The sequence below is a fragment of the Tamandua tetradactyla genome, chromosome 9 (genome assembly GCF_023851605.1).
Source record: "Tamandua tetradactyla isolate mTamTet1 chromosome 9, mTamTet1.pri, whole genome shotgun sequence".
NCBI classification, from domain to species: Eukaryota; Metazoa; Chordata; class Mammalia; order Pilosa; family Myrmecophagidae; genus Tamandua; species Tamandua tetradactyla.
Window position 1 is genome coordinate 90,832,925 of NC_135335.1, and position 17,356 is coordinate 90,850,280.

Consider the following 17,356-nt stretch of genomic DNA (forward strand, 5'->3'; position numbering starts at 1 on the left):
GTGCTCAGATATAGACCCTCTCATCTATGGACATTTGATCTTTGATAAGGCAGTCAAGCCAACTCACCTGGGACAGAACAGTCTCTTCAATAAATGGTGCCTAGAGAACTGGATATCCATATGCAAAAGAATGAAAGAAGACTCATCTCTCACACCCTATACAAAAGTTAACTCAAAATGGATCAAAGATCTAAACATTAGGTCTAAGACCATAAAACAGTTAGAGGAAAATGTTGGGAGATATCTTATGGATCTTACAACTGGAGGTGGTTTTATGGACCTTAAACCTAAAGCAAGAACACTGAAAAAGGAAATAAATAAATGGGAGCTCCTCAAAATTAAACACTTTTGTGCATCAGAGAACTTCATCAAGAAAGTAGAAAGACAGCCTACACAATGGGAGACAATATTTGGAAACGACATATCAGATAAAGGTCTAGTATCCAGAATTTATAAAGAGATTATTCAACTCAACAACAAAAAGACAGCCAACCCAATTACAAAATGGGAAAAAGACTTAAACAGACACCTACCAGAAGAAGAAATACGGATGGCCAAGAGGCACATGAAGAGATGCTCAATGTCCCTGGCCATTAGAGAAATGCAAATCAAAACCACAATGAGATATCATCTCACACCCACCAGAATGGCCATTATCAACAAAACAGAAAATGACCAGTGCCGGAGAGGATGCGGAGAAAGAGGCACACTTATCCACTGTTGGTGGGAATGTCAAAGGGTGCAACCACTGTGGAAGGCAGTTTGGCGGTTCCTCAAAAAGCTGAATATAGAATTGCCATACGACCCAGCAATACCATTGCTAGGTATCTACTCAAAGGACTTAAGGGCAAAGACACAAACAGACATTTGCACACCAATGTTTATAGCAGCGTTATTTACAATTGCAAAGAGATGGAAACAGCCAAAATCTCCATCAACAGAAGAGTGGCTAAACAAACTGTGGTATATACATACGATGGAATATTATGCAGCTTTAAGACAAGATAAACTTATGAACCATGTAATAACATGGATGGACCTAGAGAATATTATGCTGAGTGAATCCAGCCAAAAACTAAAGGACAAATACTGTATGGTCCCACTGATGTGAACGGACATTCGAGAATAAACTTGAAATATGTCATTGGTAACAGAGTTCAGCAGGAGTTAGAAACATGGTAAGACAATGGGTAATTGAAGCTGAAGGGATACAGACTGTGCAACAGGACTAGATACAAAAACTCAAAAATGGACAGCACAATAATACCTAATTGTAAAGTAATCATGTTAAAATACTGAATGAAGCTGCATCTGAGCTATAGGGTTTTTTTTGTTTTTGTTTGCTTGTTGGTTTGTTTGTTGTTGTTGTTTTTTACTATTACTACTACTTTTATTTCTTTTCTTTATATTAACATTTTATATCTTTTTCTGTTGTGTTGCTAGTTCCTCTAAACCGATGCAAATGTACTAAGAAACAATGATCATGCATCTATGTGATGATGTTAAGAATTACTGAGTGCATATGTAGAATGGTATGATTTCTAAATGTTGTGTTAATTTCTTTTTTTTTTTTTCTTTCCGTTAATAAAAAAAAAAAATAAAAATAAAAAATCTGCATTTAGGAAAAATCTCCCACATTTGATTTTTAATTATCTTAGGCTTACTTTGAAATATACTCTGCATTAATCTTTGTTGGGGTTTGAGGATGTCATAAAATACCCCTTGTTCCCTCCTGGCTTCTGAACCACTTGAGAAACAAAAAATCAGGCAGATGGAGATTCAACATATCAGATTTATTGCTGAAAAAGTCTAGGTATGACAAATCCAAATGGGAAGGGAGAGATAGCATGACCAGTTCTTCATCCTAAACTCCCTCCTTTCCTGGGGAAAGGTGTGAGGGAAAAGGGAGAAAGAGATTGGGACTCTTAGGTGAATGGATGTCTCTACACATACAAAAAGAATCACTATAAAAGGAAACTATCTGTCTCCCTGTCTTCCCCCAAAGTATAGGTGAGTATTTCTCAACCTTTATTCCACCTTGGCACACACAACTAATGTTCACTCACAAGACATACTATAGCACAATTCATGATACACAAGCCAGAAGCCTAGCTCTTCTCTTCCATTAGAGTAGGCATATTTAGTTGCAAGTGAGTAAGGTGACATTACTTTAGAGATAATCTTTATTTTTTTTATTTCAATAAGGAGGTAAATCATTTACAAATTTTCTTATTTTACTTTGGTTTAAAAAACCCTAAACTTTACTCTCTCATTTCTAAAATGTCATCAATCATAAAACACACAATAGGAAATAATAACATTCCAGAAAAAAGCACATGCAAAAACTACCATTTAATATACCCACAGATTCGAAGATAATTATTATGCAACTATGGTTCAAGCATCAACTCACAACTTATTTAGATACATGTATGTCATGAAATCACAGCTCAGGATGGTTGGTCCAGAGTCAATTTAGAGAAGGTTCTGACTCAAGGAAATGAAAAGAAATTATTGATCATCTTCTCACTGCTAAGAAAGGCAATAAAACAAACTTTTGACATGATTATGTAATGCTCAGTTTTTAAACTGAAAAGACTATATTGTTCAGTTATAATCATGGAAACTCTAGTTTTCTCAGACAAAGCTTTTAAAATTTTTCATTATAGCTTTGCCATACAACATTAATTTTGAAGCTCTTCACATTCAAATCATTACCATAAGGCTTTGTGCATAGTCCCCAACTGCAGTAGATCTGGGTTCTGTGACCTATACCTCAGATAACTTCCAGGCATGGTCTGGGTATGTCATGTTCTGGCTAACAAGTGTCAAGTCATACAATTTTCAAGAAAGAATAATACAAGTTATATTCAGAGACATTTCTCCAAAGATGATATACAAATGGCCAAAAGCCATTAAAAAAAGAGAGAAAGAAAATTCCAAGTGTTAACAGTGATATGGAGAATTAGGAATACTCATTCATTGCTGGTAGGGATGTAAAATGATATAGTTGCTTTGGAAGACAGTTAGGGAGTTAGATCGTTAAGTATGGAATTATCATATGATCTGTCAATCCCACTGCTAGGTATACATCCAGAAGAACTGAAAGCAGGGATCCAAGCAGATATTTGCAACCAATGTTCAAAATGGCATTATTCACAATTGCCAGAAGATGGAAGCAACCCAAATGTCTATTAACCAATGGATGGATAAATAAAGTATGGTATATATACATACAATGGAATATTATCCCACTCAAAAAAGAATGAAATTCTGATATGTGATAACATGGATAAACCTAGAAGATATCATGTGAACGAAATAAGTCAGACACAAAAGGACAAATTGCTAATTATTCATATCAGTGAGATCATGCAATCTCACTGATATGAAATAATTAGAATAAGCAAACTCAGAGTCAGAATATAAATTACCAGGGGATGGTATGGGGGTAGGAAGTGGTGAGTTAAGGTTTGAAATGTACAGAGTTTCTATTTGGGATGACGGAAAGTTTTGGTAATGGAAAGTGGCAAATGTAGCACAACATTGTGACCGTAATTAACAGCACTGAATGATATATATAAATGTGGTTAAAAAAGGGAAATCATAGGTTATATATATGTTACTAGAATACATTTTTAAAAAGTCCATGAAACTACACAGCACCAATAGTGAACCCTAAGGTAAACCATGGAATATAGTTAATAGCATGATCATAAAAATGTGCTTTCATCAATTGTAACATATATACCACACCAATGCAAGGTGAAAGTATATTAAACATCTTTTATTATACCACTGTTATGAACATCAATTACCTTTCAGATTGATAAGTATTTGTTATTACAGTTAGTAATATCACTAAAGGTTTGTTTATCAGTAGTCACATCCTTGAATGGTAATGGATACATTTTTCTCTTCATAGAAGAGTGTTAGCTAAGCATCTTTTGGGATGTGGATATGAGCTGCTTTCTGCCTCCATAATTCACTAATCCCCTTGCTCCTATATCCTATGTCTAAATCATCTAATGCCTACCTTATATCTGGGAGTAAAAGAGACTAATATGGCCTAACAATGCTGTAGTGGTTTGAAGCTGTATGAACCCCAGAAAAGAATGTTCTTAAATTTAATCAATTCCTGTGAATTAAAGTAAACCCATTGCAAGTAGAACCCTGGTGACGTTACTTCAGTTGTGCGTCCCACCCCTATCAGAATGGGTTGCAATCCCATTACTAGAGCACTTTATAAGAGAATGAAATTCAGACAGAAAGAGAAAACTACAGGAAGATGCTAAAATCAGCAACACCCACAAGAGGAGGAAGAGACCAGGAGATGCTGCTATGTGCCTTGCCATGTGACAGAAGAGCAAAGGATCACCAGCAGCCAGCCCCACAGCACCAAAGTCTTCAGGGAAAGCATCACCTTGATGCTGCAGTGATTTGGACATCTTCCTGGCCTCTAAACCATGAGGGGATAAATTCCTATTGTTTTAAGTCGAACAATTTCATGTATTTGCATGAACAGCCTAAGAAACCAAAACAAATGCCAATACAGAGGAATTCTTAGGTTTTTTGACAGACTCAAGCAGCTATATGGTACTCCATTCTGTGTCTTGCCTCTCTTTTGGTTTAGAAATAGTACTTAGGACAAGAATGATCCCAAAATGACAACTATCTGTCCTGAAATATAGTGAGTACTGATTTTTCACTTTCAGATAAGGAAAAGAGTATGAAGCAGTTCTCACCCTCTCTTAAAATCTAAAGAAACAGAGGTTGATAACTGCAAACTAATTCACGTTCCTCATATAAATGAGCACTTTATGTGCTAAGCTCCATGCAATGTGCTTTACATACATTATTTTCACATAAGAAAGAAATTAAGTGAATTAATCTACTTTTTCAAAAGCTTAACAGAAATAGAAAAATCTTCAAAATGCACAAAAAAAATTTATTCACAAATTACACAATAAACACACATCCATTACTCAAAACAACATACCAAATGTTGAAAGCTCACTTCTCTAGATACTCAACTATCTTCTTTGAGAATATTCCTTAAGTTAAAATAGATGTAATATTTACTTTTTGTATCTAAAACTCTAAACTGATTTCTTTAACCAGAGCTAACATTCTAAGTAACTTCAGAGAAAAATACAGCACTTTCCAAAGTATATGTTGGATTTTTCCAACTCTGAAAAAAAGAGAAAAGCATTCCACTAAAACAAAATTTAAAACAGTCATTTCATAAAATGCAGACCATCACTTACACACTCCAACAGGGGTGGGTAAAATTCCTTAAGATAAATTAGCTTACTTTTCTCTAACAAGAATAAAATTGATTTTATACCATTAGTATCTTCCTGAGTACCTAATAAATCTATATATTTATACTACAATACATGCAATGTAAAGAGGATAATTCATATTAGCAATGACACATTGATTGAATGTGATTGTGGCCAGTCAAATATTTCCTCATCTTTTTGTACTCATTGGGATTATATTAAAAAGCACATTTTAGTTTCTATGCATTTTGTGCCTAAGCTATTCACCCATGAGCACTCTAACATCCTTAGTTACATTTCTTGAAAGATACATATTTACCTACTTAAAATTATGAATATTTCTCAATCCATTGACAAGTTCCAAAAGTTAGCTAGAAAAAGAATTTAAACCATCAACTAGAAAGTTACGGAAGATAAATTACTTTTTTATCTTTTAAGCTTTAAAAAATAAGAAAAAGAAAATATTCTTTTGACTGGGAAAATGCAGCAGTAGAATTTATTATGATGTATCTGTAAAAGCCATTCGTTTAAAAAAATGAACATTTAAAAAAAAGACTCACTTGTGGTAAGGGCTAACCTACCTACAGTAATAATTTTAAAAACAAAACCATCATTGTAACATTTATCAGTACTTCATACATCTAACAAATACTGTGGGAGGCAGCTACCATTGTTATAATAAAATTTTTAAAGCCAAAAACATAAGCACAAATCAGAATTAAGAGAAACTTCACAAAATCTTTAGAATGTTCACATTTGCATGCATTTTCAACTGAACTTTGAAAGATTCCACATATAGCAAAATGACAGCTTTGAATCAAAATGAATACTTAAAATACTCAAAGCTTGTGACAGATTTACTCTACTACAGCAAGAAAAATAGAGTGAATAGTAACAACAGTATATTTCTAGGAGAGAAAGCAATCATGTATTTCCTTTATTATAAAACAAAAGTCAAAATCAATATTTTAATAACACTGGCCATCAGGTTATTCATTATTCAAGAATTTGCTTCAAGTTGTGTCTTTAAAATGTATCCATTCATACATTTGGATGAAACTAAATTTATACATCAAAAACATTTTGCTCAGAACTCTAATCATAAGTATAAACCATAACTTATCAAAGCGTAATCCAAACACTATACAATAATGCTATTATTTAGTTTTTATATGCCTCATCTGAAAAACTTCTCTCACAAACAGGACTTTTGCCTTGTATCTCCAGAATAAATGTCCCTATGTCTAAAACTTTAAATGAGAATCAAAAAGACAGAGTTAAATAATTCATACCATGTATATTCCTTCATCGGGCTTTGATAAAAACAGAGCCATCTGGTGTTGTAGCACCATCTTCCTTCTCAGTTACAGTCTCGATAGTCCCAGAAGCAGATACAATAACCATTGTTTTATTTGCTGAAGCTGTCTTCTGTTTCTCAGCAATAGCTGCACAAACAGCAACAATCTCATCACTTTCAAAGTCATAGTCAGGAATTGACTTTGGTGAGTAATCTTCTGCTGACGCCTCACTCTTTTTAATCTGCTGTGCTACTTTCTGCTGCTCCTGGAGTGTTCTTGCCCAAGAAAGGTCTTCTTTCCATAATTCAGGGTTCATTGGATAGATGTGAAGGGCTACTTGAAAACTTCGAATTGCCTGAAAAAAATGTCAAGTTTTGTTTTTTAAAATCAGTATGCTTAATAGAATACACAATATCTCTATTTTTTAAAATGTATTAGAATGTAAGAATAGAAGTGAGGGCTTTTTTCTAACCACTGGATGATGATTTTGGAGAAAGAAAAAGCAAGCCCACAGTTACAGAAGTATGTGCGAAAGAAAGACTAACAAACTACACATAACTAAAAATCCATTAAAATAGAAGGACTGAAATTAGGGTTTGAACAGCAAATATACTATTAGCAAATACATAAATCTGGGTGTTTCCTGGGCTAACCAATGATCAGGAAGGTGGATGAATCACAGAGTGTAGATAATAATAATAATAATAATAATAATAATAATGCTTTTATTAAGTGCTGTGTTTCAGGTGCTATTCTAAAACTTATATATATATATATATATATAAATTCATCATCCTCACAACAATCCTATGAAGAAAGTAATGTAATTATTTCTAACTTAAAGAAGCACAGAGAGATTAACAGCTAGGAAGTGGCATAGCTGGGATTCAAATTCAAGCACTCTGGCTAAAGACTCCATACCGCTGTTATCTACTAGGTTATGCTGCCTAGTTACAAGGACTCCATTTCAGTCTACAGCAGTGTAAAGCCTGGGACTACTGACATTTCTTTGTTTTGGGGGTGGTCATGTTTATTATAGAATGTTTAGCAACATCCCTGGCCTATAGCCACTAGATGTCAATGGCACCCATTTGTGATGACCAAAAATTCTCCAGACACTACCAAATGTCCCTTTGGGGACAAAACTGTTCCCAGTTGATGACCATTAGATTAGACTGTGTATTGTTCTCTCTGAGTCTATTCACTTCCTGAACATAAGATCCTCAAGCAAATATTACTTCTAGGATTCTACAAAACTGACCAGATTTCTAATCTGATTTAGGCCCTTTAGAGGAAATTAGTATATAAAGTAGCAAGAGCAGAAAATAGTGTGAATTTGAAAAAGGGAAACAGGAGATGAACATTGATTGTTAAATTGGAGAGAGAATGCCACATCAGGAAGTTTAAACTTTATACATGTTAAGGGATTCATTAGAAGTGTGTGACATAACTTTGTAAAAGAAACCAAAGTTATAAAGCTTTCAATGGAATATCTTAAATTGGATTACTTGTAACAATAATAAAAAAGTATGATGGTATCTTCATGACTTAACTTTTTTCAAAGATAAAAGTCACGGTGTTAACCATCAAGTTAGACTCAGCATGTAAATATTTGTTTAGCCCATAGGGTACCGGGGCACTGTGTATAATACTTTCTTAATACTCCACAGAAAAATGGTTCTAGGAATATGAAAGGGTGTGAAGAATCCCCAGTACCTTGCAAAACATTAAAAGGGAATTTTGTTTGTATTTATTAAAAATCGTAAACTGTTTCATTGAAACATAATTTACATAACACAATCTCCTTTTCCCAATCTCCTTTCCACCTTCTATAGGAGATACTTCTTTATAAACCTTTTCAACTTACCTTATTTCCTCCTACAGAATCATGAACTCATATGCTCTCTTGTCTAACTTTACTTATTTTGCCATTCTTCCTTTCCCTGAAATCACTTTTCCATGAGGTCCCGAGAATATATATACTATAATCATTTTTCAACATACACACCCAAATCTGCATAAAATCTAAAAAATTATGAAGAGATATGCCTAACTACTATCTTAAATTTTAGCCTGTTCAATGCAGCTACCTAAATTGTTCAATGTTAGAAGTTTCAGCTTCCTTTCAACATATTTTTCATAGTTTCTTTTCGTTATGACATTTTGAGTAAACTAATTCTTTTTGACCATTCACATCTTTTAAGAGAATAGCTTAAGTCTACATAAAAATTATCAAATTAAGATTTTTTTTCAAGTAGAGCTCCAAAAATCACATTAAAATCAGTAAAAATAACACTTTCAATGCCTGCAGTAATTTCATAATATAGACAGAATTGTATTAGCAGAAAATAAAACAATAATTTAACAACTGTTACTCTTAATAAAAAAGATTTAATAACTTTACTTTTATTGGTTGCTTCAAAGTATCTCAGTTGTCTCATCTGTAGTATATTTTACTTCCTCATAAGATAAACTTTGCTAAACATTACATCCTAAAGATTTTTTTCCATTACTATAGATAAGATAAGCAAAAGAGACAATGATTTATAAGTTTTTCATAATAAAGAACACATAGGAAAGAAGTATTAAATGTCAGTCCTTTTTCTGTTAATTTGCTAGAAAAGAAGTTCCTTGAATTCCTTTTTTCCAACTCAGGCTTGATTTAAGTCTTCAGGTTAAAAAAAGAGAGAAAGAGAAGAAATGACTATGCTGTATATGAAAGAAAAGAAAATGAACTTTGGTTATGCAGGTTTCAGTCACTGTGAATCTTATTTCAGATTATCACTTTCTTTCCTTTTTTGAGTATCAATAAATAAATAAATAAATAAACAAATAAGCACTTTATTAGAGAAGTTATAGGCTTACAAAACAGATTATTACTTTTAGTTTACTCCAACCAATTATTTGCCCATCAAAATTCCTGATTTATTATTTCTAAGAATTTGACAAATAACTTTTTTGGTAAGTAGAAATAATGATGTATTTACAAAGTACCCAAAAAATATGTCCTCCACAAATTATTAAAGCCATTGATAGCAAAACTAAATTTAGATATTTTAGGAGTTTTAGCCTTCAAGGAAATCTTTTTGCTTGTTTTTAGTTTTATTGTAAAAGGTCAAAAAACATAAAAATTCGTAATTTATTAATGTCAAGAGGGAATTTGGCACTACTGTATTAGATTTGCAAATCCTTTTAAGAGATAAATTTTGTTAGCTGTCAGGTATATGCTACACTGCCAAAACATACAAACAAACAAACACATACACACAAAAAAAACAGGACAATTCGCACAACTAATTCTCACCTTATTTAATCCTTTCAACTTACAAGGAATACTCCAGATAAATTGTAAGATGCCAGTTTATAGTCAACTTTACACAAAGAGTATTTCATTTTCATAAATTTTTATCCCTCCTTCCTTTTTTCCCCACATTAAGCCTAGCACCTTTTCAGTCTAAATATTTATCACCATTACTCTTTCTACCTTCCCCTACACAATCGATTAGTGGTCTTGTCTCCACAGTGATACATTAAATATTTAGATATTTAATGATCCAAAGAACAAACCTAAAAATTACTTATTTTCTATTTAAATAAGGCACACCAAATGCTGTTTTATGTTAAATGGCCCTTAAAAAAAAATTCTGCAATGCCAAATACTTGAAAAATATTCTGGCTCTGACATACTGATTAAAATGGAAAATGTTTAGTGGCATCTTTGATCTGTGATATGGACTAATACATTTAAGAAGTACTTGCTACCTATTTTTTGTATATAATTGATAAATGGATATTTAATTTTTGATTCAATATCAAGAATAAATCAAAATAAACTTAAAATTTTGGCATTATAATAACCTATTTTACCAAGACTATCTCTCCTAATCCAAGTTGAGCACGTCCCAAAGTTTGCCAAGATTCCCATGAATGTGGATTTCTCTGGACAGCCATTTCCGCTGCATGCACCGCTGGAAACATTTCATGAAGAGACATTAGGACCTAGAGCCCAAGTGAAGAAAAATAATCTGTCAGCATCACTCATAAACTAGCAAACTACTAATGAATAACTATATATTAAAAAAAAAAACTTTCATTTTTTAAAATATATTTTAAAACTGGTAAACTTAGTGTTTCAGTGGTTTTTACCTTTTCCTATGCCACTGAGGGTCAGCAATTATATTCTTCTTTTATTCCTGAAATAACTATGAAAATATAAACTATACCCTTTCAAACTCCTTATGTCCAGCTGGCCAAAACTAGGTAACCATATTTTAGCCTTGGGGGCTCAAAGTTATTTGAATTCCCAATTTCACTTGTAATTCTTCTACTTGTAATGTGGTTTTGAGGGAATCCCTGCTATTAAACTAGGTAAACTGAAATTTGTCCAATCAGCCATGCTGTCCCTAGTGAAAATCTTCCTGCTATATAGATCATTTAAACACTCCATAGGCCTCCCCACACCACCAGGTTCTTTAACCCATGTAAACCATAAAATTAGGGAACTTTAGAGCACTTCACTTCAATCTATGGGAATGGGTTAGATTTTATCAATAATTATTGGGATCATCTGGTCTCCAGAAGATTTGTTACACAATCATTATCAGGGTCCAAATTAAGCAATTCATTCCATATAGTTTACATAAATCCTGCCTTTAACATGTACATAATTCAATATTGAAAATTAAAGACGTATTCAAATGAAGGTCTTCATGGTCCTCATAGCACTTCATTTGGAGGACATGATTTATTTAGGTTTTCCCTGGATAAACTTAGATCAAAGCTGACAAAGGGTGTGGTCCATAGTTGAGATCATCATCTGAAAGATATTTGTTAGGACTCCTGAGTAAAACTGAACTGCAACTATCTTCTGCCAAAAATACGTTAAATGTTTGATATTTTTAAAATCTTTTGGCTAACCTAATCCAAGTGCTCAGAGATCTTCTTCATGGCCTTTCTCACAAAGTATTAGAAATACAGTTTTAAAGTATTAATGTTATCTTTAGACTGTTTAATAAATTGAATCTATTCTAACCTTTTGTTAAAGACAAGGTAATTTTTAGAGAAATCTAATCAACAGGAAGCCAATACATCCTAATCTTAAAACAAACTGAGTTACTGCCAAGTCTATCACAATCAATTTCAAAGAAAAGCAGATACTTTTCATTTATTTAAGAGATGACCAATGACTTTTTAAAAGATATCTATCTGCTCATATCTTATCGGAGTTAGATTGAAACAATAGTTAACTTAATTGTGAAGGCAAATGAATTTCTACTTTTATGCATAAGGCAGAGACATAAATAATATGGTGAAATGTTTTTTCCCAATAAATTGTATTTGAAAAAGGAAATGGGAGGAAATGTTATTTTGGTTCATCATTGCTCATGAAACAAACATAGCATAAATGTCATAAAGAAATTGAAATTCTTCATAACAATTACCTGTGATTTCATCTCATACAAGGTAGCATCATTTGGAGTTAACTGAAGCGCTTCATCCCACTTCTGAATTGCTTCCCGATATCTGTGGTTGTTAAGTTACATTAATATTATATTTTTAATAAGTCCTTGACAGGACACAATCAAATTTTAAAATCAGGTACTGGGAATAATTGTTTATCAAGAAATATCTCTATTCAGGAACTGATGATGATGATGTTACAAAAGATGAAAAATTAAGAGATGAGGGAAAAGAACAGACAAAAGAGAAAACATCAAAAAATAAAGAGGCCCTGGAAATCACTTCTTAAGAATACTTCTTCTGGACTGAAACATCATCACCTGAATTTCTTTTTTTTTTTTTCCATCAACTAAATGTATGCACATGGTGCCATTCATCTTGGATTTACTGTAAAGGACTTGAAAAATAATTTACAATCCAGTTGCAACCCAGGACTCTTCTGTGATAACCTAGCTGATACAGACGACAATTTAAGAAGTTCCCAGCTAATTTCCTAAAGATTCTTCAATTTTAAATTTCTAGATCTGAAGTTGTATGAGGGCAGGGATCATATCTGTTTCTTATTTTTTGTAACACTGTTAAAACTTGGTAAGTTTGTAAGGAACAAGTCAAATAAAGGAAAAACTGTATGAATATGGTGATTTCCATAATTATCTTTCCATTGTTGTTTTTCCAGGATAGCATTGCTTTTAAGCACCTAAGACATACAGTCATGTAACCTCTCCTACTGGATAGCCCATAGATACCTCAAACTCAATATGCTCAAAACTGAATTCAGCATGTTCCATACCAAATTTGCAGAAGCATAGCAAGTACACTTTCTTTTTAAAAAAAATAAAGTTAAGGAATATTTAAGTCCTACATATTATCCAAAGCAGAAATCTCTACAGCATCTCTCATAATATATCTAGGTGGAGAAAGTTTTAGTTATCAGAACATTCTTCATTATACAGAGCTAAAACTTTCTATTTTGTACCTTTAGCCTAGTGCTACTAGTTCTGCTTTCTAGAACTAAACAAAAATACATAATCTACTATCATGGTCAGGTTCATGTGTCAACTTGGCCAAGTGGTGGTACCTGTTTGTCTGGTTGGGCAAGTGCTGGCCTGTCTTTTTCTATGAGGACATTTCACAGAATTAAGTCATGATCACGTCAGCTACATCCACAACTGATTCCATGTGTAATCAGCCAAAGGGAGTGTCTTCTTTAATGAGTGATGCTTAATCTAATCACAGGAAGCCTTTTAAGGAGGATTCAGAAGAGACAGGTTCTCTTCCTGCTTTGGCTGGCGAGCCTCTCCTGTGGAGTTCATCCAGATTCTCCATCGGAATCGTCAGCTTCACAGCCTGCCCTATGGATTTTGGACTCTACGTTCCCACAGTTACATGAGACATTTTTATAAATTTTATATTTACGAATATTTCCTGTTGATTCTGTTTCTTTAGAGAACCCTAACTAATATGTCTATCAATTCTCATTCCTGGCTACTCACAGAATGATAGTTAGATGGAGCTTACAAAGACTAATATACACATGTGCACATGCCTAATCCTTGCCTCGGTACCATTAAAAAAGAATCTCTTAATTTCTGATATTCTTGCAAGCAGTGGGGACAACAAAATCAATAGGTTGAGCCCTCAATCTTGGGCTTTGCCCCTAAGAAACTTATTCCTGCAAAGGATAGGCTACTTAAAATTAGGCCTAAGAGTCACCCCCAGAGAACTTTTGTTGCTCAGATGTGGTCTCTCTCTGTCTAAGCCAACTCAGCAGGTGAACTCACTGCTCTCACCCCTACGTGGGTCACAACTCCCAGGGGTGTAAATTTCCCTGACAACGTGGGACAGAACTCCCAGAATGAACCGCGACCCAGCATCAAGAGATTGAGAAAGCCTAACTTGACCAAAAGGAGGAAGAAAGAAATGAGAAAAAATAAAGTTTCAGTGGCTGAAAGATTTCACAGTCGAGAGGTTATCCTGGAGGTTATTCTTATGCATATATAGATATCTCTTTTTAGTTTATGATATATTCAAGTGGCTGGAAGGAAGAACCTGAAACTGTTTAACTGTGTTCCAGTAGTCTTGATTTTTTAAGATGACTGTATAATGATATAACTTTTTCAATGTGACTGCATGATTGTGAAAACCTTGTATTTGATGCTCCTTTTATCCAGAGTACGGACAGATGAGTAAAAATGTATGGTAAAAAAACAAATAAATAATGGGGGGATCAGGGGTAAAACAAATTGGGTAGGCTGAAATACTAGCGGTCAATGAGAAGGAGGGTTAAGAGGTAAGGTATGTATGACTTTTTTCTTTCTTCTTTTTATTTCTTTTTCTGGAGTGATGCAAATGTTCTAAAAAATGACCATGGTGATGAATAAACAACTATGTGATAATATTGTGAGCCACTGATTGTACACCATGTATAGAATGTATGTGAAGATTTCTCAATAAAAATATTTTTAAAAAAGAAAGAAAAAAAATCCCCTCTAAGCATTACAGATACAACCACTGGGTTGATAGAGGCCAGAAAGTTCTTATTTAGAAGCTACTTTCAGATTATATTCTTTGTTACATGTGTGTGGTTTTTTCAATGCTACTGTGTGTATCTTGGACAAATACAAACCCTTACTTGAAATATCTAGTCTTTATAGATGCTTAGACGTATACAACATAAGCTAAAAGTAAAGACTGTAAAATAACACTTTAAATATTCTTTTTTATTAACACATAGTAATGGTTGTATTTGGAATGGTGTTGTTAATTTAGATGACTTGGAGCAGCACGCTGCAAAGATGGTGGTGGGAGCAGGGAAGAAAGTGCAGAAGGAAGTGTTCTTTACCCGTGATTTGTTGGACAAGTTCAGATTGTCTGATCATTGTTCTATAATGGCATTTTAGTTATTGCTGTGTATTAAAGGACAAGTCCTAATGTCCAAAGGATATTAAAAATAGAGGCAATAAAATAATCTCCATATAAATGTCTTTGTGCTAGTTTATACGAAGGACTATCTTTTGGATCTGTAGACCAGCAGGGCTCAAGGTCTCAGAGACAGGAAGCAAAATGTTTCGTTTGTTAATACACCTCTTGGAGCTAGACGTATTTCTGTACTTAGTCACTGAAACGGTGGAGCAGGAAGAAGAAGTGCAAAGGGGAAGGCTCTTTGCTAGTATATCTAGAAGACAGTTTTAGACTATAACCATAGTTCTATGTGCATTTTTTTGTAAAATATCTGTGTTTACTATAGATAAGTTTCATTCTTTATTTCACAACATCTAAGCTTTTTAGATATTATGAGGTGACAATGTATGATAAAAAGTAAAGACAGTAAATTAACAAATTTATAAATATCCTTTTGTTAAATTAATAGAAAAGAAGCACCTTTGACATGGAATTGCTAAATCATCTCTGAGCAATAAGCTTCTGGACTTCATCATTAAGTTGCCTGCAGAGGTGCAGCAGGAGTGATATATACAGATGTGTTTGTATTCCCATTTTGATGTAACCATTTGTTATGTGTGCATCTCTTGGCTGTACCATACGAAAACAAGTGTTCAATAATTTAATGGAAACATATCTTCTTGTTAATATTTCAATATAGATCATATAACGAATTCTCTTAGATGCATTATATTTATTGTACTCTTGCCTTATGGCTCATTTTTAATTGAGCATTAAGGGAATGTAGTATTTGTAACTCTGCCAACATCTATAGAGGCCTGTTCTATTTTACCTTTTATGAAATTTTTGTCCCCAAGAAAGGCAGGAATACATTTTTCTCCCCTGACTGAGTTTGTGTTATGAATTTTTGATTATCACCATACTCATGGCTTTGAGACTTTTAATTGGTAAATGTTCACAAAAGAGCATGCACAGGTGGTTCAGTGGTAGAATGCTTGCCTTCCATGCAGGTGACCTGGGTTCAATTCTCAGACCATGCACCCCCCCACCCCCAAAAAAGCATGATACATTTTGTGTGATCTTAACCACATAAAATTGTATGTTCAGCTGTGTGTATACACATAAAGGACCTAGAAGGATATATCACACTGTAAACTGCTTGTGATTTTGGATGACTTTTGTGCTCTTTGCTTCTTTTATTTTCTAGTTTTTTATATTGCACAATTAACTTAAAAGTTTGAAAAAAATGTTAATTTAAAAACGTAAAAAAAAAAAAAAATGAGGTACTGATACATGTTACAACATGGATGAACCCTGAAAACATCCTGAGTGGAAAAAGCTAGTTACAAATGACCATATACAGTATGATTTCATTTATATGAAAATATACACAATAGGCAAATCTATAAAGACAGAAATTAGAAGTTGCCTAAGGCAGGGGTATGCGGGGTGAGGGTGGGAATAGAAAGTGACTGCAAATGAGTATGGGGTTTCTTTTTGGGGTGATGAAAGTTTTGGAAATAGATAGTGGTGATGGTTGCACAACTCTAAATATACTAAAAAGCACTGAACTGTATACTTTAAATGGGTGAGTGGTATGTGAATTAGCTCAACAGAGTTTAATTAAAATTATACATTAAAATATATATACACATGCAAATTTACATGCCAAGTAAATTGTTCTCACTGGAGGGTGGTACCCCACCAATTCATTATGCTAAAAAATGATAAAGAGAAAAACTCATGCATTATTATGCTTTTCCAATGTGAACTGTATTTCAGAGCAAAGAGCTAATAAAGAAAATTTCTTCTTTATAGGGAAAAAAAGCAGCTAACAAACAAGAAGGAATATTAGAATTTTTAAAAATCACCCCCTATGAAATAATGAAAACAGGCAGCAATCATGAGCGAATGCCAAAACCATTAGGGAAAAAGTTAATGGAGAACTTTATAATGGAAAGATAAGACTGATTCTGCCTGAATCCTATGACTAATCTTAAGTTCACTAAAAGGGACAGCCAGATATTATATGCATCATGATGTTATGAACTAGGAAGAAAGCAACATTATCTGTAAATATTTTTGCGAAAACAATTTGAACAGGAAATTAATCAAGCCTCTAGACCTAACTTTCAATCTACAGAAAGAGGAATAAGTGAAATGAGCCAGAAGAAAACAATCAGGCAAATTCAGAGTATGGATCATACTATAAAACAACTTCCTGGTGAACTCTACAACTTTATGCCATACAGACTTCTAAAAGGCGAGAGGAATATTTTTGTGTTCTAAATCAAGGGTCCACAAACATTTTCTGTAAAAGGGCCACATAGTAAATATTTAAGGCTTTCTCTGCCCCAAGTCACATTACACATCAATTCTATCAATTCTCTTTTTTATCCCTCTAATTTATTC

The 17,356-nt window shown here is 33.5% G+C and overlaps 1 protein-coding gene across 4 annotated transcripts in view; it reads right to left on the reverse strand.

The window, feature by feature from the left end:
• The window catches only part of TTC33 (tetratricopeptide repeat domain 33), a 158,548-nt gene that overhangs the window by 93,862 nt on the left and 47,330 nt on the right, over nt 1-17,356 (reverse strand). For 2 of the 4 annotated variants that reach the window (XR_013157938.1, XM_077117060.1), the window contains exons 3-5: nt 12,025-12,106; nt 10,451-10,582; nt 6,578-6,938 (exon numbers count right to left, since the gene is read on the reverse strand). Coding sequence is in view for 3 of the 4 variants with exons in the window: in XM_077117060.1 (XP_076973175.1) it covers nt 6,591-6,938; nt 10,451-10,582; nt 12,025-12,106 (562 nt within the window). In the remaining variant the exon portion in view is untranslated. Of the gene's footprint in view, nt 1-1,646; nt 6,939-10,450; nt 10,583-12,024; nt 12,107-17,356 lie in introns of those variants that run through there. The other 2 variants (XM_077117061.1, XM_077117059.1) reach the window with 2 other exon arrangements.